Genomic DNA, 23785 nt, shown 5'->3' with positions numbered 1-23785 from the left:
CCCGGCCCCGCCGACACCCCCTTCGCCGCCGCCGCCGCGGCCAGCTCTGGGTCGCGCCGCGCTCCGCGCCGCCGGCGGGTCAACCTGGACTCGCTGGGCGAGAGCATCCGCCGCCTGACGGCCCCCGCGGTGAGTGCCCCGCGCCCCCGCCCGCCCCGGCACAGCCCCGCGGGGTCGGGTCCCTGTCGGGAAGCAGGCGGCGGTGCCCGCKTCCCCCTCCCGCTGGAGCCCGCTGCCTCTCCGTGCCCGCTCCGGCTGCCGGCTGCCGGCCCCGCAAACCTGCGGGAGAACAGCTCCCGGCAGCCCGGTGCTGGAAATCTGGTCGGGAGTCACGCTTAGGCGCAGCTGCCGCTTTGGCTGGGTTTATCATTTCTGCCGAGTCCCTTTCTGAATGAAAACAAAGTCGTAAAGTGCTTATCATTGCTACTGACTGCATTTAAAAAAAAAAAAAAAAAATTATATAAAAAGTTACATCTGTGTGATGCTTGACGTGCACAGTGTTCCGTCAGCATCGAGGGGACATGAACTTCTTACGTTTGTAGGGTTTTTCTGTACTGAATAGGGTAACACAAAGTTCCGGCCATGTGTTCGGAAATATTTCAGCAACAGATTTCCCTGTGCCTCCTGGATGCGCAGCATTCCTGACAGATCAGTTTCTTTGTAGTGGGCTTTGAAATCCACGATTTAAGGATTGTCTGGATAGCTACACCTCTGACTGAGTCAGTGATCCGTATGCTGTTAAAATCGGGAGTGAATTCCGGTAGAACCGTAACATATGCTGGTATCATTTCGTAAGACTGAAATCAGTGTCTCAGGAGTTCTCATAGATGAGTCTAAAATAGAAGGTTTTCCTCCAGCCTTTCTATTATGATTGTGGCATGCCCCTCTACATACATTTATGATCACCTCTAAAATTTCCCCCTGAAATTTCAGATGCAACTGTTTGGTCTCCGAGACAGTTTAATATATTAAGGCATAAAACATTAATTGCAACAAGTAGTCTTAATCTGCAAGACAACTGTGTCTGCTATTGTGGCATCAGGTCATCTTTTTTTCAAATTGTTAGCAGCTCTGGAAATTCCTTATGAGTCTTATCACCATCAGCTCTTAGTTTGCATGGCTCTTAATATGCTTTTCTGTCTGGAGTTTATTTAAGTGGCTGGACAGAAGTAGACAAGCTGTTTAATAGGAGAAGTTAGTGCATTAAATAGCTGATAGTCATCAGCTTTAGTTTCAAACATAGTTTCAGTTAAGACTTTTCTTTCACATTGATTTTTTCTCTCTCCACTGGGAATCTGGTCTTGTAATGCTGATAATAATAGATGATATTTCAGGTGACCTGTCTTGTTTTAGTATATTAAAAAAAGGGAAGCTATTTAATTTGATCGTAATGCAATGGTATAATTAGAGCATGTGTTACCCAAAATATTTGAAGTAGTCAGAAGTAGTTCAGTGCAGTATTTTGAGATAACCTTAGTATTTGTTTTCCAAGTTTTGACTGTTACCTCCTGTATTATGTTGCTATAAAAGACAATTACAGTTTTGCAGATCAGATACTGAATTTGTTTTTGAAATAAACACATTCCTTGAATTAAGACATAAGTAAAACTCTGATAGATTCACATCCTCTTTCCTTCTGGCTCTCAGAGAAATTTTGTTTAAGAATGCAAAAATTTCATCTAATTTAGTTTTGATGTCCCAAACAACAGCTTCGGTTTCCCTGGGAGATAATTATAGCAACCCTTGTTGCCAAAAATTAGGTTATTTTTAAATTTTAATGTGATACACATTACTGAAAATTTCCCTTTTTATCTTGGCATCATAACTACAGCTTCACTCCCATCTTACGCATTTTGGAATAAATTAATGTCATTAAGTCAAACAAGCCTTGTTATCCTAGTACTGGTATGAGAAAAGAACCAGGTCCCCTGCCTTTTCATTTTTCACTCGGAGAAAGCACTGTTCAGATGCTTTGTTATTTTGCTGCATTCTTACTGAGTTCTGTGATACACATGAATACGTGCCTTCATGCAACAAGTCAAGTTGCCATATGTCTCACACTTCAGATCTTGATTAATTTTTCACATCTACTGATATAAATCAGGAATAACTTTAATTAGAAGTATAAAAAATAYTTTACCTATAAAATTGATTTAATGGGACGCATTTATGTTGTTTGTTAAATTAGAAGGCAAGTCTGAAGGGAGCGCTGACAGATGTTCTTTCTAAACAAAAAGCTCTAATACTTCTTTATAGATGTAGAGAGATCTTCATTCCTTAATAGTATAGATAGGGGTCTCTGTTAGGTAGATAAATATATTTTTGTGCATACAAATGCTTGTRTATATCTAGCCTGCAAGGTTTAATATTTTCTCTTCAAACATGAATGCAGCAGTTATTTGTCCCCATCCCAACTTTCAAAGTTGAAGGATGCTACAGGTTCCTGATGTTCATACTTAGCCACAGCTTTGTGCTTTCCTTCAGCAAGGACTAGGATTGAAATACTCAGTAAAATGCTATTTTGTCTTTTCACTGAAGCAAAATTCTGTGTGTGCATTTAATACTAYTGTACCATGCAGAGAGTTCTCAATGGTAGCAGGAGCTACTGAGAGCTGCTCTGGGCGTGTGGAGGGCATTGAACAGAGCAAAAGGGAGCATCCAAGGGACAAAAGAGCGGTGGACACCCAAGAGGCGCGTCCATAGGGCAGAGCAGCATGAATACTGTGCAAACACACTGTGTGTTATGAGTGGTAGTGCAAAAATCTATATGAAATGTATCTTCTGTGCAATGCATTCATGAGTTAGTACAGCTGTACTGTCAGTTGTTAGMGATTCTGTAGAATGAAAGGCAGTCGTGAAATATTTGAAATATACTAAAACATAGTGAAAATAAGTTACTGCATTTTTTATCACATGCAATCTTGGTCTTAATTTTAGTTGAGTGTGACTTTGCATAAACATTACTTTYTGTGGAACTGTGGGAAAATATTAAAAAGTGAACCTTGCTGTGTTGCAGCATTGAATCTAYCCCATTCTCCTTGCTCCCAAACAACAGCTTCTAGCGTTTTCCAGCAGTCATGATTTTCCAACTTTTCTCTTACATTGATTATTGGAGATTTTTTCCTGCAGTAGTTATTCTAGAAGATGTAGGGACCTGATCCTCAATCAGCACAGGTTCATTTTATGTTCTGGTGGGTTCGTAAATGTTTCSTGACACGCCTGGGTGGGTGAAGGATCGCTGCTGTTCATCTGGAACGTGCTCACTTGAAACCCTTTTTTATTTGAGAGCCAGAACTAGGASGATGATAGGGCTCACCTCCCACCAAAACAGCTCCGTATTTTGGGGAAAAGTGTGTGATGCTGAGACCTCTATCCGTATCCCACTGTTGGCATTTGTGAGTAGGCTGTGCTGGGGAAGGTTAGGGGAAGCAGGGGTGCAGAGCAGCWGCCGTGCAAGGGGAGGCAGCTTTTTTTGGTCCCAGCTGTCCCCAGCAAACTAACTGTGCGTGTTAACATCTCATCAAGATGCCCTGCTGCCTCCCCCAGTGCCAGTTTGCTGTGTACCCAAGTGCACTGGCATTGGGAGGATACAGGCACAGCCCGGTTACACAGCCTGTAGGGTTGGCAGCCGTGCTCAGCACCTGAGGATGATGGYTTGTGGGACCCAACTTAACCCCCCAGTGCAGTAAACCCCAGGCTTTGCACACAGCTCTTGTGACTCCTTCAGCTCGTGAGATCCTGGCCACAGTGCTCCCTGCTCATTGCCCCATGACTGTCTGCCCTCTCACAGCCTTTGATCCCTGTGGTGTTCCCACAGAGCTGAGTAATTGTGAAGGCAGGTCCTATCCATTCTAACATGTTCCTAAATCACATTCCTGATGGAACACAGATGTTCCTCTGTGCTCCTTCATCTGAACCGCTGTCAAATGGTCTTTGGTTATGCACTCTGATCAGAGAAATCGGGAGCCAGATCCAGCTGCTCTCAAAACAGTTGTCCTTGTCACTGGGCTGGGTTCAGATTATTGGCGATAAATAATAAAATGTTGGGAACTTAATAGAGACATTGATTTATTACCTGGTTTTTAAGAAATAACTCGGTAATTATATGCACATTAAAAGCAAATTTAATGATTTATTCTCCTTTTGATTCCAGCTTTGTTATTGTGTTCAGCTTTAAAGGATGAATTTTGCACCCATGAAGACATAAATTTTGATTAACTATAAATAGAGAAGATGATACTATATGCTATTTATTATCAAAATAAATTTTTTTGCCCTTAAGAGTTCTGCTATATGGGAATGGTGTTCTGACACCAGTTGACATAGCTTGGTTTTTCAAAAGTGCAATTTAGTATGTTACTGAATTCTGGTTCCTTGCAGCAGTGTTCACATTTGCTCCAGTTCTGTCTTGACTTGTATCCAATACCAGACTGAAAATAGAATCAAAATCAGGAAAACATAATTTGTCACTGATTTGAAAAGTCAAATACCCTGCTCCCATCTAAGAGGCATGGACAATCCCTAAAGGAGCTGAGAGTGGCTGGGCATGCATTCAAAGGAGACTGTGTACCCYTAAGCACTGCATTGATCTTTCTGCAATGAGAATTACAGCATAGCACAGCGTGAAACTGACTAACACTTCAATTTGCTTTTTTTTTCCAAATGATCTATGTAACACATCTCTTATAAAATTGTTACATGAAAATCACTTCTGTTACACTTTTCTGTTCATTTAGCATTATTTCTTCTATTATTTAAAGGCCCAGTTGAAAACACATTATAGTGAGAACACTTTTTTCCTGTTCAATTTAGGAAGCTTCTAGTGGCTGCCGCCAAGTAGTTTGAATTTAAGAACTGTCTTTTTGAACACAGCCATTTCCCTGACTGTGGCAGGAAAGTGAACGTAAAGGCAGTCATATCTGTTAGTGTGTAGGTTATTACTTATGCCACAGAACTACTGTAACTTCAAATTGCTTAATTGCAAGTGAATCCTCCAGTGGGCGGAGGTGGGGCTTTGGCAGAGAAGTTGCAGTGTAGCAGCTTATATCAAACGTGGCTCCATCATAAACCTCTACCACTTARGCTCCATGAATACTGCTCCTTTTACCAGCTCTTCACTTTTACTCCTTTAACAAGCTGCTGCCACTAGCAGAAGAGGTAGTAAATTGATTTTTGCATAAGATTTTGAAAAATTTTTTCACATGTATCCTGAGCTCCTAATAACTTACATTAACCCAGCGGGTATAGCTAAGCTCTGCTGTGGTGCTGGCTGTGTTTCTGAATGAAATAAGGTAATGTCAAATGATACCCATATCAGTACTGTGATGAGCTTATTCACTTCGTAGCCCAGGCTGGATGAGCTTTACATGAGTAATATCCTTCTCAAGAATGTGGTTGTGAAGCATAAAAATGTTGAAGAAAGGCACATTCTATGAGGAACTTCTAATTCCTAATTTCAGCCAGCAAAGAGAATGATTTTTTTTTGAAAGTGTAATAAAACCAGACTTTTGCTGAGTATTTTTCAACTTAACATAGACAAAAGTAATTTATACAGAGACTCACACAAGCAATCTGTAGTCAATCAATCTGTTATTTCGTAGCCTGGAATAGACCTGTGATGTCTTAAAGAGGCACATGCTGGAAGATGTTGTCCCTGTGAGTATCACAGTGGGTTTTGGTTKTTAGTCATGTTCAGTAGTTTGACATCTGATGCAAAGAAAATTTAACCTCAGCAAATAAAACATTAAAAAATTAGCTGCACCTGAAGGCCTGCAGCATTGTATTGACCTTGATGAAATTTTATTGAGTGTGAGTTTGAGTATTTGACATATAGTGCTTAGACCAGTCGTAGTAATACTGGCTTTCTTAATGTTTGTGCAGTTCCAGGCTGAGATCTTAACTTCCCCACAGTTAAGAAATACCTCTTGGGTGTCCACTGCTCTTTTGCTCTGTTCAATGCCCTCCTCTCTTGATGCCAAGTCTGCTGCTAATCATGGGGGTCTGCTTGAAGAAAAGGTGTCTTGGAAACATTAATATACTGCAGACATCTTTGCTGCCTGCAAGCAGGGAGCATATCCCTGCTGGGGAATAGGCTTGCCCACGGGCGGATCTGACCTGCTGGCTGGTAGAGCAGAGCGTGGCAGCACCAGTGGTAATCYCACAAAATTGATCTAAATTGCTTTGCACTTCTCTGCCTCTCCCCTGGCCAAAGTGTGCAGGTGCAAGTAGAGAAAGACGTGAGGGAGACGGAAATCTCAGGATCATTAATATACGCCCCTGCCAAAGCAGTGAGCCCTCATGGCCGCATCTCAATGAGCGTGAATGTGCTTCAYTGGAAACTCTCTGAGCAGAGCCAGTGACCCCCTCACAGCATTGGCTGTACTCTGATAAAATGCATAATCTTAGTACAGAGCAAAACCTTCTCTTTCCTTCTACCTCTCATGCATGTTAAAGGCTGCTATGAAGTGCTCTGAGTAAAAGAAATTATTCCGTCTTATATCCAGATTCTTTCCACATGTCTGMTTGCCCACTCTCAAACCAAGTTTCAAAATTAGGATGAAAACATCTGTGTTTTGTCCATAGGTTTCAAAGGGATAAATACCTATGCAGAGCTGCATGTAAATTAGGTCCAGTTATGCTGGGGAAATTGGTTCTTTTTCTAGCTCAGCAGCAAGAATTCCTTGAGAAGGACCAACCTATAAAGCTTTTCATTTCCTATCAGTCTCCTGGAGGAGCACTGATGATTTTGCGTAGTAGATGTCAACTGCATTAAAATATGAGCAGGTAGCATTAGCAGTAGATCATCTGTTATATTCTTACCTACTGAACACATTCTCTCTGCAGCACAGAACAGATCTTCCATTCGTTCCAGACATGGCTGAATTCAAAGATTAACAAAGTGATCCCAGCTGGTGTTGTAAGGGATAGCACTCTGAGATATTTATCCTTTGCTGTCAAGGAGTTAGACTAGATGATCTAATAGGCAATTTCCTTCCATAATGTCTGTGATTCTTGTAGCTGAAAGGCAGCTGGGGATGCAGAACTTACAATTTCTAATTATTATTTAGCACTGCTCTATTTCTTCACAGTGTTTGCATTGCTGCCATGAAATAGTATTGGGTAAAATTCTTAATCTCAGTGTTATTTATTAAATTAAGGCAATTCTCTGCTGTGCACAAGTATTTCTCTGTGAGAAGGACTCCAGTTTTATGTACTGGAGAGCAGAATGGTGTCAGGTTTATCTGCCATTGGCACTGAGCTCAGGGGATGCACCCTCGCACAGTCCCGTCTGGATCACCTGAGCTGTTGCAGGCAGCTTGTGCTGCCTCCAGCTCTCACTCATCCTGCCCTGAGCCCCACACAGTCCACTCCTGGGGATTGTGCATCCTCTTCTCTTGATGCCAAGTCTGCTGCTAGTCATGGRGGTCTGCAAGTAGTGGGTGCTTTTGTCTAAACATCTGGAATCAGGAAGCTGGTCCTCATGAAGAAAATATTATTTTTAGCTAATATAGAAGCAGTTAAAAAAATGAGTGCACCTTGAAATGTTCAGGAGCTACAGAACAAAACTATATATTTTTTCCTGATTATGTTATCAAAAACATTGTTAAGCTCCTAAAGAAAATTTCTTTTTTACAATTTCAGATGATAACTTACGTTGTGACTCTGATTCTCTGTTTWTGATTTCTGTCTGTTCCCTGTCATTTCATTCTTCAGCTATTGGGAGGGGTGCTGGCTGTGCAGGACCTACTAGGGAGTCTTTCTCCTTTCTGCACCATCAGAACATTGCTGGTCGCCAAAGAAGTCTTCCTTTTTCAGTTCTGCTTTTCCCTAGCTGCAGCAATTTCGATGCTTATCTCTTCGTTCCTGGCATTTGGGAATGTTGATAAATGTTTGTCTTCCGCTGGAGCCTTGATTCTTTGTTTACCACGTCGTTAATTCAGTATTTTGGTGACCAGAAGGACAGGGAAAGAACAGTTTTTCAGTGCTTACATGATGATGAGGTAAATATTAAAAATACCCAGACTGAAAATGACTATTTTGCCATTTATCTTCTTTCGGATGGGCCAGATGCACACCTGCTCRTGTGTGTTTAGAGATCTGCAATCACCTAAGCACAAAGACTTGACTAAAATTGGYTTTGAAATATGAAAAAAGAAATGTTTTTCATTAATGAATGATCACCAGCAGTGAAGCTGGCAATTAAAACCTTACACATCTGCTGAGTTTGTGATCGAGCACTTGAAATTTGAAGCGTTCAAAACTTTCAGCGCCACAGTGCTGATTTGGCTGAGATCCTGTGTGCAGGGGTGCAGATTCCTCTCAGAAGGACATTGCAACTCCCCAGGACACAGCAGTRTGGAGGAGCCCCCTGACCTGATGGACTTACTTGAGGAAATTCTGATAGAARCAAAGTGGTTTCTAGCTGAGCCTGTTATGCTCTTCAGTGCTTCAGCTGCCACGTTTAAAATTTTAAGCACTCAAGTTTTTAACARTGTGACTGCTGAAACTCTTCTGAGGCTCAGCTAGGAGCCACTTAGCTTTTCCAAGGAAAAATAATTGAAACTTTTTTAGGGTTAAGGARGAGCTGTTTGTATACCTGGCTGCTCTCTTGGCTGTGGAGCTCCCTGTTTTGTAGGGCCCTTTTCTTCCCTAATTCTGCCTAGGTATCTTAGGATGCAAAAGGAATGGGATGGAGAATTTGAAACTGCATTTATGTAAATTTAGACTGAGTCATCTGGGATGCTGTGTGCAGTTCTGTCACCTCAGTGTGGGGTTTGTCTGTCCTTACTGAAACATTTTAAGATGCCRAAGTCTAAAGCAATCACTCAATGTCTCTTCTAGACAAAAGAAAGAAATGGGTATTTGTAAAGACTGAGTCCTCAGGCACGTATTAGATGGCGGCCATAGGATGAATTGAATCACTGTGGGTRCCTGCAGTCAGGCAGATGAGCCCTACAGTTTATTTCCAAAGATGCTGCAATCAAATGAAAGACATTTCAGAGGCAACAGAAAATGGCTAGGCAACAGGCTAAAATCTCTGTCCTCTGGGAAGATTGAAAGTTTAAGTTTGATTGCCTTAGTAAAGACATTTGTAAAAGAAGGGATGCAGTTAAAGTGGAAGTTCTTTCCCTTTGCCTSAAAAACTGAGGCAGTGAGGCTGCAAGAAGGGAAAACTGAAATTAGAAAAAGAGAAAACCCCACAATGTTTAAACTAGAATCCTTTCTCAAAGGAAGTCGTCTGAGTTAAAAACAYAGGAATATTTCAAGTTCATTTAGAGAAATATCTTCATAAAGATTTTCTCCAGGTAGTCATRAAAGTGGTTTTGAGGAGATATTACTCCTCTGTCTTCAGGACTTGAAAGGGTTTAGCACAACTGGAGAGCAGGATGAGATCTAGCAGGAAGGGCAGATTTCCCTAGGGGTGCATCTTGTGAGCAGTGGTGGCTGGTGGAGTGACAGTGGYTGTCGTGGCAGGGCTGCCACCGCCGGGATTGCTGCCTGCTGGTGCCAGTCTTGGGTTCTCTGGTYGGAAAACAATGAGGTGCTGGGGGAAGAGCTTAGACAGTGAGCAGGCTGTACACATTAGGGAGGATGGACAGATCTTTCCAGAGGTACTGCCAAGCCAAGAAACTGAGCTCCTTGTCGAAAGGAAGGAAAAAAAAAAAATAGAGATAAGCTTTGAGAGTCAAGGGAGGAAACTCTCAAGATGGAAAATGCTGGAGGGTTGTTACTTCTGACAGCACAACTCAGGCCCCTGTTCCGCCTGTGATTCAGCAGTTACAGAGAAGGTAAAATCCCTGGGAAGAGGTGGGAGAGATGACCTCCCTTGGGATAGGGGAGCAGAGCCAGCAGAGAAGCTTCTCAACTCATAGAAGTTTCCAGAAAAGAAGGGTGGTAGGTGTCAGGAGAGAGCTTCTAGCAGGCAGTCTGTAGCTTCGGTGGTGCTGCTGGCAGGGCTGTGATCTCCGTGGACAGGGGATATGCTCTGAGGGACAAGGACTGCTGAGCAAGAATGTGACAGTSTGAGCTAAGGTCTTCTCCAGCGGCTGCACAACCTTGTGAGGGGGGCTTGAAATGATTATTGGGCAAAGGGGTTAATTCTCTGAAGAAAAGGGTTAGCAAAAAGGTGGAAGAAGCTCTTGGGCTCGCCTCATGAAAGCAGCACGATTGGGAGCACATCTCAAGGGCCTGTGCCCAAACGCTGGCAGCATGGGGAGAAAACAAGTGGCATGAGACATGCCCATGTTGCCACTGAGCTTGGACCTCCTGTGGGATTGCACACATCCTCTTGTGAAATGGCTCTCAGGATGAGAGCAATGCAGGAGATGGGCACAGGCGCTTCAGGAAGGTGGGAAGGTGGGAAGCAGGAGCTGCACTCCATGTAAAGAAGGGGGAGCAGTGTGTTGGCAGTTCCTTTTGGACAGAGCAAGGAGGCCCAGAGCATGAGAGTCAGGAGCAGAGGGCAGCTGAGCTGGGGTGGTGTGGTGGTACGTCTGCTGCATGCTGTGTGGTCAAGAAGTGAGAGCAGAGAAAGCCTGTAGACAGCCAGATGAAGCCTCAAAATGGCCTTGTTGTTAATGAGGGGCTTCAGCCTACTCAAAATCCATTAGAAGGGCAATAGGTCTGAGCACAAACAGTGCAGGAAATTTTTGGAGTGTGCTGAAGACAGTGTTTTAACACAGGTCATCAGTGGGCTGACAAGGTAGGGATACGTGCTCACAAATGAGGAAGAACTGCTTGGAGATCTAAAGATTGAGGCATCCCTGGCTACAGTGATTCTCAGATGCTGGAGTTCCAAACACCAAGAGAAGTAGGAAAGACCGATGAATGAATCACTACCTCATACTGCAGGAGAGCCGATTTTGGCTCCTTCATTGCTGCTTTTGTCAGGCTCCAATGGGAAACTAGCCCGTAGGGTAAATGGGCACAAGGAGCTGGTTGAGCTTCACGGACTCCTTAACACTGTCCTCAAAGCACCASAACAGTGAATTTGTTCAAATGCAGAAAAAGATGTCAACAGAAGTTCAAAGCAGGCATGGGAGACAATTGAGGCATGCAGGGATGGAGACAGAAAAGACTTCAAGTCAAGGTAATCAGGGGATGTACTCGATGACTAGAAAAAGGCCAGTGTCACCCCCAGAGCCAAGAAGGACAAGGAGGGTCTGGAGAACTACAGGCCAGTCAGCCTCAATACTTGGGGAGGTTACAAAGCAAATTCTTTTGGAATCCTTTTCGTAGCACAGAAAGGGACAATGAGGTGATGATTGAGAACAGGCAGGCCAAATCTTACCTCTTTGTTCCCTTAAACACTCCTTACACACTTTTATGCTTTTACCAAGGCTGAATTGTATCTGGTCAACCTGACTGACTTCTGCCATGAGATGATTGGCTCAATGGATGAAGGGATGTTGTCTGCCTTGACTTTAGGAAAGTCTTTGACGTGTTCTCTCATAGTGTCTTTAGACCCAAACTAGTGAGACACAGACTGCTTAGGTGGGTGATGGGGTGTGTGGTATATGGACTGGACTGTAGGGCGCAGATGTGGCCATCAGACTCACAAAGTGTGAATTAGCAGCCTGTTACCTCTGTTTACCCTTCAGAGACTGATACTGGGGCCAGCAGAAGGCTTAACAGGATGGTCAGGGAATGGAGCATGGCATGTSTGAAGAGAGGCTGGGGAAGCTGTGTTTCTTCAGCTTTGCAGGAGAGAAATCTTTGGAGGTGTCTTATTGCAGTCTACAGCTACACTGATCAGGGTGTGAAATGAAGATGGAGCCAGGCTTTCCACAGGGGTACGCAGTGAAAGAAGGATGAGAAGCAACAAATCTGAAAGATGGGAAGAAAATCAGAATTATGACAAAAAAAGAGTTGTCATGAGGGTGTTCAGATGCTGGCACAGGTTTCCCAGAGAGGTTGTGGGGTTGTCTTCCCTGGAGACACTCAAAACTTGTCTGCAGAATGACCTGAGCAACCAGTTTTAACTCAAATTGCTTTGACCAGAACACTGGTCTAGAAGAGCTCCAGAGGTTCCATCAGATCTGTATGACTCATTGATTCAGTTATTTTTTACAAATTACTCTGATACATTAGGGTTAGCCATGGCCTGATGTCTGAATTCAGAATTATTTTAGGGAAGTCCTCTGTTCTCTGCCATGCAAGAGGTCAGTCTGAGAATCTCCAGTGTTCCCTTATACCTTATATATCATCATTCCATATGGTGCTTGGATGTGATCTGGTATGGCAATCCTTGGATTAATTTACATTTAGGAATAACAATAACTTGTGTTACTTTGATTTGTCCTTAGAAACATGAATTGATGTAACTATTTCTCTTGTGATGCATACCAAATATTAGCAGATCATCATAATTAAAAGGAATTGTTGACATTTAAGTTAATTGTTGACATTGTTGACATTTGTTTAGGTAATAGTCACTGGTTTACATTCACATTAAATCTTTTAATTTTAAGTAGCCATGAAGCTTTACAACCAATTTGAGTGGTAGAGCTGTGCTTCTGGGAGCGGTCATGTGTGCCCTGCTACTAGGAGAAGGTTTAGCTGTTTTGCCTCCATCCATTCCTGTTCCTGGATACAGAAAAGAGGTGGAAATGTTTTCCTTCTCATTCTCTGTCTCACAGGCAATACATTATCAGAGTGGAAGAAGTAACACACCAAAGTGCCCTTGTAGGCAGCTGTAAACAGGTGTCATATCTCTTCTCACTGTTTTGTTTAGACATGGCCCTGGTTACAGAATTACATCTSTGGCAAAATGACATTCACCAGTGATGAAATGCAGCAAACTGAGAAGGTGAGCATAGTGCCTTCTTAACGATGCACAGCAACCTGCCATAATAATTCTTGTCAGAGGTGAAGAAAGGCTTTGTGACTCCTTGGATCGGTTTCATACTGGCTCTGAGCACATTATATAGAGCTCTGTTTATGACTTGTATTTTAATAGTAAATCCTACTTTTGTCTGTATTTAATTTCTAAGGTTTGATAGGAGTTGCCTGTAAAAAGGGGGATGAGTTCATGGGGTTGTTTAGAATTGTMTGACAACAGCTAGGCTGATTTAGCTTTCAGAAGAGAAAGTTAAYGTGATTTTTTTTTTTTTTTCCATTCAGCACTGCGGGAGAAGTGAGGTTTACCAATGAAATAAATTCAGGGCTAGGAGATTGGTTGTATTGCCCAATTGTGAGATAGTCAGAAAGAGTGTGCCTGGCATGGGAAAGGCAAAGACAATCCATGGACGATAGCTCAGGTGTTCTAAGCTGCAAAACTTCCTAGACAAAAGAAGACAAAAAGCTGTTTTCCTTCCTCTCTGCTGTGGTACCAAGCATTGCTGCCTTCCATATGCTTGCTGTGAAAGCACCTGGGGAGAACCAGAAGTAAGATTTAATTTAGCAATCAAACATTTCTATTATTTCCTATTTCATGTCAGAGGAGCTGCTGGTGGAGTATGAGTGTCCTCCTACGGGAGTGGGGCTGAGGGAAATGCAGTATGGAGATGGGAAAGGGCAGCTCTCACTTCTTTGCTTAAAGCTATTCAGCTTTGCTTTGTTAGTGGTGTGAGACAATACGTCCTTTCTGTAAAGAAAGGTGAAGAGTGAAGTGTAGATTTTTCTGYCTGCTGAGCAAAGGAAAGCTTCCGCATCTCTGTGAGAACATGCCATGAAATATATTTGTAGTCAATCAGGCGTGAGGACTTCGACACCTCCTGTACCACTGAGGAGGGATGTTTTTTGATATGTGATGGTTTCACTCATATGGTTCCACTGTTTATGGCTTCCACTGTTTTACAAGAGAATGCACAACTTTTAAAGCCTTTTGGCACAGGTAACTGCTCCCACAGAGAAGTCAGGTGAATATCTGACACAGAGTTAACAAGGAAAACCTCTTTCAAGGTTTGCATCCATGTTGAGTTAATTTTTTGTTCATAGAATCCTAAAATAGTTTGGTTGGAAGGGACCTTCAACCTAGTCCAGCCTCCCTGGAAATGAGCAGGGGCATCTTCAGCTAAATCAGGTTGTCCAGAGCTCTATCCAACTTGACCTTGAGTGTTTTTGCATGGGTCACTTGCCACTTTCTCTGGACAACCTGTTCCAGTGTTTCACTACCCTCGCTGTAAAGATCTTCTTTCTATTATCTGGTCTAAATCTGTCCTTTTCTAGTTTTAAATCATTGCCTTTTTCCTACTGCAACAGGCTCTGCTAAAACATCGCCATCTTTCCTATAAACCTTCTTATGCTCTTGTTCAGTGCATGCATTTCTTTCGATTCAAAAGAGGGACATTTTCTTGTAGTTTGGTATTAGAAAATAGATTTTTGCAGTTGTACAAAAAACAACTGTAGCCTGGTATACACTTTTTTCTTCCTGCTGTCATCAAGACAAATGCCTCCTTCTGCAAACTCATGAGCAAGAGTAGGCAGAAAGCTCAGCTCTTGAACTGTTGAATTTGTAGGTTAGTAAGCAAAATTYGAGACTTTCAAAGGTGATTGGGGTTTTAGAATGAAATTCCTCTAATATAAGGRGCATTTTGACTGTTACTTTCTAAAGCATTTAGATGTTTATTCCAAAGGGCAGGAAAAGACCAAGTATATCTCAAATTTGACTGTGTGTTGTTGTGAGTCTGATAAAAATGTCCATGTGTGCTTTTTGAAAGTAAAGCTTTWAAATCCCATTTGTGTAATCCCTGTGTGACCTCTGGCATGAGTCAAAATAGGCAGGTGAAGAACCTCAGATTTGGTGCAAACTAGTCATTTTGGAGGAATAATCTTTTGCCATAAGTGATTTGTAAAATTCAAAAGGGAAAATTACATGGATGTCACATGTGCTTTATTTGTTGTCATGAATTCCTTCAAAATAATAACAGCCTCAGCAGCAGTACTGAAAAGAAACATTTATGTACATAAGTATTTTGATGAACACTATAGTAGCAATAATACAAATAAAAACAGTTACACACAYATGTAGTTTGGTGAACACCTAATCAAGTGAAATAGCAGAGAAATGCTYGAAGCATATAATTATTTTCTTTTGAGGAACTTGACTTTCTTGATAATTTGAAAGATGACTGAAGAGTCATAGCTTGTCAGGAAAGTAAACCAAAATAAATTGCATCTTKATCATACTATTTATTAGCAAATGCCCTAGGGAACATATAGAGTTTAAAAACTGAATGTGTTTTCCTGGTGATACTTTCATCAGAAAATAATAGCATTTTCTTACAGACTATTTCAAATTAATTATTTTAAATTAGTGAGATAGTTGGGTGATAGTTTTTGAGAACTGTTTTTGTGAGTGAAGTGTCTCCTTTGTTATGTGCAACTAGCCTTATAAGCAGTATTAATTATGTCACATTGTAAAATTCTTCCTATTTAAATGCTGAAGTAAGATACAAGGAATGAATAATAATATTTCATATCTGCTGTTGTGGTGAGCATATGGCAGGTGGAAGATAATGAGGAGTAAAACTGCAGAAAAATAGTGCGTTAGAAGATCTGTTAATTGAACTGTGCTACAATTCCCTAATCTCACAATTTTTAAAATTATTCTTCCATAGCCTCAGACCATTCGGCAAACTCTTCAAAAGACACTGCAGCATTTTGAGCATCAAGTTATTGGGTAAGTGTTAATRTRAGGCAGTGAAAGGTGCRTGGTAATGTTTTGCTCTGTGCTTCCCATTTCACAGCCTTGCATGATAAGCTTTTAAATTTAATTTTTAATTTTTTCTTTCAAATTCTTAGAGATGCTGTGGAATAGCAGTACATAATCTGGATGTAAATAGTAAATTGCTGTTCAGTCCTTCTTCTCTACAATCCCTCAGACGGCAACTGCTTAATTAAGTGTAGTGTTTCTTTTAAAAGGAGAATAGGGAATCTTTTTCAATCATAGAATATCAGATTGGAAAGGGACCTCAAAGCTCATCTAGTCCAACCTTTCYTGACAAACAAGTGAGCTCTGTACTCTGGCTGAATCGTGAAGTTGTCCATCATTGGAAGGTCTTAATCCTTTGCCACCACTTCTGTAAGACATTTGTTGACGTTGCTTTTGTATAAGGAGTTGTTATAACTTTTTTTTTTTTTTACTATAGTTACAGAGATGAAGAGAAGAATTTTCACARTATATCAAACAGATGCTCCTATACAGACTGCTCTAGCAATGAAGAAACTGAAGATGTCTCAGGAATTCTCCAGTGTACGGCYAATGTACTTGGTATGTATTTTTCCAAGGGAGTTTGTTTCCTTTAGTTGGATGGAAAGTTTACTGACTATCCTAATGTCAACAGTGAAACAAGAAATCTTTATTCCAGCCAAGGAGATTTAGGATATAGGCTGCATACCAGTGCACTGTTGCTACATTTGTCTCCTTTTCTACATCCATTTTGAGCCTTTGAGAGAATCCAGACTGATTGTCAGTGAAAGCCATGAATGGTAATTGTGCAATACCCAGTGATTAGAGATGTTTCAAAGGCTTTGGGCAAGTGGACTTCCTTCTGTGCAGGCCTTGGAATTATCTCTAGTGTTTTTTAGGGGTTCTGCAAAACAACAGATACTTTTATCAGCTGTGACCTAATGCATAGAGGGCCTGAGAAACAACAGCAGGGTGGACCTCAGACACCAAACATTCTGGAAACTTAGATTTTCTTCAGCAAGAAGCACAACACTAAAATCTGACTGTGTATGATAATTGAAGATAAGATTTAACTGCCATGCCAGGGGAATATRGTAGGGTGATGCTCTGCTCACCGTCTGGTCTTTAAGATTGTATCCTGCTGACTTAAAAACCTTTTGGAGGAATATGCATTGTGTATCTGTCTTTTCTGTTGCAAACTCTTAAACAGACTTGGTACGCTCTGTGAAACAACAAAGATGTTCTAGTTGAGAGATGACTTGTGTTTCACTGACATTCAAAATGCTGGGGTTTTTTTGCTATCCAATGCCTTCCTTATTCARCAAGATGCTAAGTGCTGTCAGGGATGTTCTGTGTGCCTTTAACTGCTGCTAGGAAGAGGTGGCACTTTGTATTTTGCATGTTTGGTCATGGAGAGAATTTAGAACAAATTCTAAATTTTAAGTTTTTAAATGTGTCCAGTGTTAGTTATCTTTTTTCTTTATTTTAAAAACAACTGAATGCTAACCCTCTAAAACAAATGCTATGAATGATAAAGCAGGACTCATGCAAAGCAGAGAATTTCATGTAGATGCATATTAATATTATAAAAAGCCAGACAAGGTAGTCAGCATTTTTTTCACCATGACACAAAGTATTTGTAAGAAACAGTTAGGAATAATTTTTCACCTTCCTAGGGCTTTTAAGGCAATATGTTAGTCATAGWTCCTCAGCATGACTGAGTAATGTGCGACCTGTTTCTTCAGTGATACSCTCACAGTGCATGTTTATTAGGGGCAGATCAGACTTTTGGGATCAAAGTGTAGGGATAATGTCTAGGCATTACTGTCTTGGGAAACTGTTAAGTGGACTTTGTTGAAAATYAGTTTGCAGAGACCTTTTCTTGGTCAAGTTCACCTCTTAAAGAGTGAGTTCTTAGCGAAAAAAACCGAAACATTCGGTATGAGCAAAACATTGAGATAAACTAAAAACAATGCTTCTCCCTGTCTGGGACAAGAACGTAAGGGAATAAGCAGTAAAGACTGCTTCTTTGTTTCAATTGTAGCTCCTTCACAACAGGTAAATAATTAATGGAGGCTGTGTTATTAATTCTCACATACACAGTTATTTTTCCAGTTGAATAAAGACTAGTGAGAGCTTCCTCTGTGAAAGAGGGATGTAACCACTGGGGTGTKTACCTAGAACAACTGCCATTGCTGAGGCAGGAGGCAAGCCTCCTGTATCTGACTGTGATGAAGGCTAGAGAAACTGCTGAACCAAATCTGGCTCTTAGTTTATTTATATGAGTGGTAGGAGGCACTTGCTGTCTAGGGCTGGAAGTCAGTGTGCTTGGAAGCAGCTTCCTCCTCTCTGACCTTAGATAATGCCAACATGATTCMCCTCTCCCGATCCTCTAACCACCTCTGAAATAGTCATTTGGCATTCCTTATTCATCAGAAGCGGGCAAAAGCTGAGATCATTTGTGAGCTCGGAAGACTGTGAGGAGATGCTTTACACTGTGGTCGTGGTGCTCACACCGCTCGCAGGAAAGTGCTGACTGCAAGCTGTTGGCTCAGCTCGATGCATGTGATTTATCATGTATGAATACTGCARTCTTCCTCCTGTCAAGTCAGCACTAAAGTGTGTCACCATCTCCCTGCCGCACAGGGACCTGATTCTCCTTGTCTCCTTGCTGAGYTGCTCCTGCTACAAGTCTAGACATCAGCAGAAGTCTTCCTGCATTAATCTGCTGTAATTAAAGGGAGCCATGTCTGTCACGTTCACATGCTGTAAATTGTATCTGATACAGGATCAATCACGCAGTTTTCCTTTGCAACGACAGCTTCTGAGACTGGTATATTTAATTTAACTTTCTATCCTTTCAAAAGTAGTTCAGACAGCTATAGGATGGACTCTGATTTCATTAAGTGGTGCATGCATACTTTTACCGTGCCCTTCATAAGCATCTAGAAACAGAGAATGCTTTATGTTGGAAAAGACCTTTAAGATCATCAAGTCCAATTGTAAATGCGGCACTGCCAAGTCCATCATTAAACTGTGTTCAGAGGAGATTGACAGTGTTGGTTTGAACTTATTTTAGAAATAATGATAAGAAAAAGATTTCCATGTATGTTACATGGGTTACTACCTCGTTTCTTTCTTAGGTGACTATAAACTTACATTGAGGTATGTTAGAAAGTTGTATATGATGAGGTTTCTTATTTGACCTTGGCCAAGTTTTTATTCTTTCTCTGCCTCAATTTCCCATCTGTATAATGGAGATAACAGGATTTTTTTAATCCTTTAAACCATATGTCAGTGCTATTCAGATTTCAACCTTCTCAAAGTAAAGACATTTTCATACTGTTGTACATTCAGCATTTTGAGCAATGACAGCAAATCTCATTTGGGGCTGGTTTTGTCCTCATGATTTAAAATAATTTGATTTCAAATTAGATTAGAGTACACATTTTTACTTAAATGCCATCAGAGTAAAGCAGAAGACCTCCATGTAGCTGCAAAGAAAACTTTGGCAACAGGAAATTATGGGTGAAAACTTTTTTTTGTTGTTCTGTAAATAATATTGTAAGGAATTTATTCTGGGACCTAAAACATTCATGACCTGTCTCTTGTTTATTTTTTTGGCAGATACTCAAAGAATGTCTGTGCTACTGAGCTTTACAAAGCAGTAGAGAAGTGCCCGATTTTCCTTTTTGAACCCTACTCCATACTTACAGTACCATGTTAGATACATTGTATAAGTAAGGCTTTGTCACACAGTCCGAAGCTACAAATGCACTCGAATCAGATCATTTTTTCAACAGAAAGACCTGGAGAAGTAATTTTACCAATCTGACTTTCTGTTGCTTAAGATACTGAAAACCATTCTGCTCCATTTCTTTTATTCAAGGAAATAATTTATACACCAGAATTCTTTCAAATCTCTAATAAAAATTCGGCTCCTAAAATTTTTCTACAATTACCTCATTTCTCTTAAAAAATGCACAGCACATGTCAGTGGCTGCTAAGTCAGCTCTGCATGTGGGCTCAAGTGTATTGCAAGAATTTTTCCTGTTAGGCATTCTTAGCTTACTGCATAATAATAACACTCCTTTTGATTTTGCTTCAGAGAGTAGTGTGAGGACTTTGCCTGTCTGTCTATCTTTCTGGGCATCTTCTGTTTGTAGGGTGATATAGCACAGTGTCAATTCCCTAAGGATTCCCTAATTCCCTGGTGGTAAATTGTATGGAATCTTGGCCCAGAGCCCTGTCCTGTCAGGGAGATAAATCATGTTTCTGGATTCAGCCTCCCCAAGACAGCAAGGAGGAGGTGGAATCCATTGTTAGTGTAAGGTTTCAGAGAGTTCTTGCTCTGGGTGACATTTGCTTGTCACTACCAAAGAGAACATGTGCTGCAGGCTGCTTTATATAGGGCAAATCACTTCATGCCTAAATATATCTTGCAGGGCTGATCCTTCATTTAGTACAAAGGGCATAATTCTRTAAAAGTCATTTGTTCTCTGTACATTTGTCAAAGTTGAAGATCTGTGTTTCCTTTATGAAGTGAAGAAAACCTTAGCTCTTATGGGAGGCAATGGCATGAAGCTGTGCTGGGGCAGTTTTAGGCTGGGTATTAGGAAAAAATTCTTCCYCCAGARGTGGCTGAGCACTTCACTGAGGTGAAGGCTGTTCAATTTTTATTGCTTCACTGCTGAGCACTGAGGAARTGGTCACAGCACTAAACCTCAGAATTCACGAAGTGCTTGGACAATTTTCTCAGATATATGGTGTGATTCTTGAGGTGGTCCTGTGCAGGGCGAGGAGTTGCATTTTGATGATCCTTGTAGGTCCCTTTTGACTCATGATATTCTGTGGTTCTATCATACTCTGTCATTAAAGAGGAATAAATTTGGGATCTTTCTGGTAACTATTAAATAACTGCTGGGAAATACTACATTTGAAGAAGCAGGAAATAATCAAAAAGGTGGTGCCAGGGCAGATTTTAGACTACCCTGAGATCATACCAGGTGATGTATTTGGAAAGGATGGACAAAGGTTTGACCCACTGACTGGGAAGTGTCTGAGAACTGTAATTGCTTATWTATTGAAAGTACATAAATTTCTATCACTTCCCTTTGCGCTAAGAACTGTGGATAGTCATTAGGATGCAACTAATTTAAGATACACGGCCTGATTTATAATTAAAGTTGTTGGTTTACAAACGGTGTGAAAGGAAATGTTACACAGCCCAGAGGATTGGCAATACTAATGGATTCTAATAATACTTTATCCTGGGGGTCTAAGCTATACACACAGGGCTCCTGTTATTTAGCAGATCTTACAGCGTGCTGGCAACGCAAAAGCAATCTAAACAAAAAGTGTGTAATTCATGTGGCTTCAAAACGGAGGTGAGTACATCTCAATTAGAAAARGACAAAAGTGTCTACCAAATGGCCTTAGACATCCCACTCTTCTCAAATSAGAGCTATTTATTGTTAGAAAGCAGATGAGCTACAGTAGATAAGGAGTGGTTTGAAGTTACGGTGTACAACAGTGTCTTGTAGAAGTCTATTTATGAAGAACATAATCTGGCCGTGATTCATTGACTAAATGTAGGTGTTTGTCATTATCTGAGGTGCYGTGGGGTGTCTTGTGGCCTCTGTCAAGCCTTCAAAAATGTGAAGGTCTCCCTTAAGTCCCACATCTTGGCAGATAGAATAACTATCTGTTAGTTCTTTTGCATATTTCTTGGATGCCTTATGAAGACTCAAGGAGCATTAGATTTCTCTATTTAGTCAGGTGAGTTGAGCCCTTTATATATGTGAGGAATAATGAGAATGATTTTGCAGTTTATGGGAAGAGTTTTTAGATTTCATCGCAATTTTATTTGTTCCAGGAATTTAAGTTCTACTCCCTATGTTAATTCAAAGATATAAATATTTATTTTAGTGAAAAAAAGAAAAAAACAAATGGAAAAACTTCTTAGTACCATTTGATCCCTAGAGTTAGCATGAAAAAAACATGATCTGCCTAATTTTTAGGAATTAGTGATCTAGTGATTGCAGTTTTCATTTAATAAGCCCTGTGCAAATAAAAGAAGTGAGCTTTCCAGTATGTGGTGGGGGACATAAAATCACAATAGTCTTGCTTCACATAGCTTGGCAGTAATTACAGTGATATTTCTGTCATTGGTCAGGGAGCAAGGAAAGTAAACACCTCATTAAAAGTGGATAAAAGAAATATTATAGGTGAACAAATGTCTGGAATTCTTTTTAACAGTAGTTCTCATTTATATCCTGTGAAATCTTGACAGATATGCAGGCCCTGAATGTCACCGTAAGAGAAGTGTTGTACAGATTTTACAGTTGTTTCACAACCATGATGTTATTGTATTCATATAAAACCCACTAAAAATGCTAATATAAAAATAAATAATAATATAAAATGCTAATATAAAAATGCTATCTGGATTCCCAGGATGATATAAATTCACAGTCATAATGAAGTAAGATCAAAGTCTTTTATACAGTAATTAGATACTGGAACTAGGCTCACTTACAAGCCAAATGATTCATCTAATATACCTTCGGCATTAGTCTGTACACAAGAAAACCTTTTTTATTCAGAGACTAAATGTAGCTTTCCCTACCATCTGAAATMATTCTTTGGAATTCTGAACAGCCACCTGTCTTTCTGTCCAAKGGTCTGTTTAAGAAAAAGATCCTACTGATGCCAAAAACTTGATAATCCAAAAACATTTAAGAGATACTTGCTATAACTGAGGGTGGCAAATTCTGCTTCTGTTCACAGCATGAGGTCTGAAATTGCATATTTAATTGTTCCTGCCCCTTAAGGTTTGATATTTACAGATTCTGAATGGTATCTCAGAAAAAAAGAAAAAGGTATTTTTCATGCCAAATGAGTCAGATACTGGCCACTCTGCAGCCTTTTTCTTCTTTACTTTTAGGAAAATCTGGACGGCTTCTAACTGCTTCTGCATGTTGTACCAGTTAATGAACTACTTTGGTTTTTTTAACACTTTCTGATCACATCATCCACTTTTTGATTGTTTTTGAAGAGCCTGTGATTTGTGATTTTCTTTATGGGAACAGATTCTTATCTAATTTCTCTGCTTTGTAATGTACAAAATACTTAAAAATATAGTATTAAYTCCTTGACATTTTGTAGTGTGTTTGGAGTTTGCATTAACTGCTGAAAAGAAAGTGAAGACCTTTTGCTAGCATGTTATTACAGGATGAAGTCATCTATTTCTGCTCAAGTTCAGTGAAATGCTTAATTTGTACTTTGAACCTATGCTTAAAGACTTTGGTAATTTTGGATCTGGCTCACAAGTACAGGATTTTTTCTCTTAATGTGTTTGAGGCACATTTTCAAAGAAAAATTTGTCATAAATCTCAAAGTGCTTTTTAGTGGAAGCCTATAGCAATATTTTCATTGTGTGGTTGCTTTGCCTCAATTTCCGATGTRCATATTTAATTTCTCTCCAGTATGGACTAGAATAAAAGTGGCATTGTAAGGAAAGGCAACAAAAAGAAACTGAAGGAAAAAACATTAGAATTGAGACATGTGATGTGTCTTCCTAACGTAGATTAAGTAGTAGGAACACAGTAGATCCCTCTCCGGGAGGAAAACAAATTTAGAATAATGAAAGTCCAAAAATTCATATGAGGTTATATGGGAGAGCAGTGGCCCTMTGCATTTGGAAGTGCTGGGCCCACATATAGATATCAATTTTATTTTTTTTTCTGGGAAGCTGAATGAAAATTTTGCTTAGAGGTTCACAGTGAAAAAGAAGGGGTGGAAATGCTGGCTTTTCAGTATGAAATAGCAAATTGTTAGTTTTGATGAACAGAAGTTGACTCACATTTTCAGTGCCATCTTCAATTTGAATTATTCTACTGCAAAACCAAGCCKAAAAGCAATTGAATGTGAGATGAGCTTGGAAAGATTGGACTTTATACATAGGTGCATAACCTGAAGGTTATAAGAAGATTATTTTGTTTGTGTTTTCTCATCATAAAAGAAAAAAGAAGGAAATACCRTACACATTGAAATTGGAAATCATACGGAATATAATTTTTAAAGATAACAMCTAGGTCATGGAAGTCTCCATATATAATAAAGTCTCTGCACTACAGAGACAATGAGTTCTGT

The 23785-nt window shown here is 40.4% G+C and overlaps 1 protein-coding gene across 1 annotated transcript in view; it reads left to right on the top strand.

The window, feature by feature from the left end:
- GUCY1A2 (guanylate cyclase 1 soluble subunit alpha 2) overlaps positions 1 to 23785 on the top strand; it is a 149986-nt gene that overhangs the window by 1040 nt on the left and 125161 nt on the right. The window contains exons 2-4 of the mRNA XM_057372510.1: positions 1 to 129; positions 15561 to 15622; positions 16092 to 16213. Of these exons, the coding sequence (XP_057228493.1) occupies positions 1 to 129; positions 15561 to 15622; positions 16092 to 16213 (313 nt within the window). The remainder of the gene's footprint in view (positions 130 to 15560; positions 15623 to 16091; positions 16214 to 23785) is intronic.

This window comes from Malurus melanocephalus, unplaced genomic scaffold (genome assembly GCF_030028575.1).
Source record: "Malurus melanocephalus ecotype Western Australia unplaced genomic scaffold, MMel_1.1 scaffold_172, whole genome shotgun sequence".
In the NCBI taxonomy this organism is placed as follows: domain Eukaryota; kingdom Metazoa; phylum Chordata; class Aves; order Passeriformes; family Maluridae; genus Malurus; species Malurus melanocephalus.
Note: the sequence above shows the minus strand (reverse complement) of the source record. Positions and strands in the feature narration are given on the sequence as shown.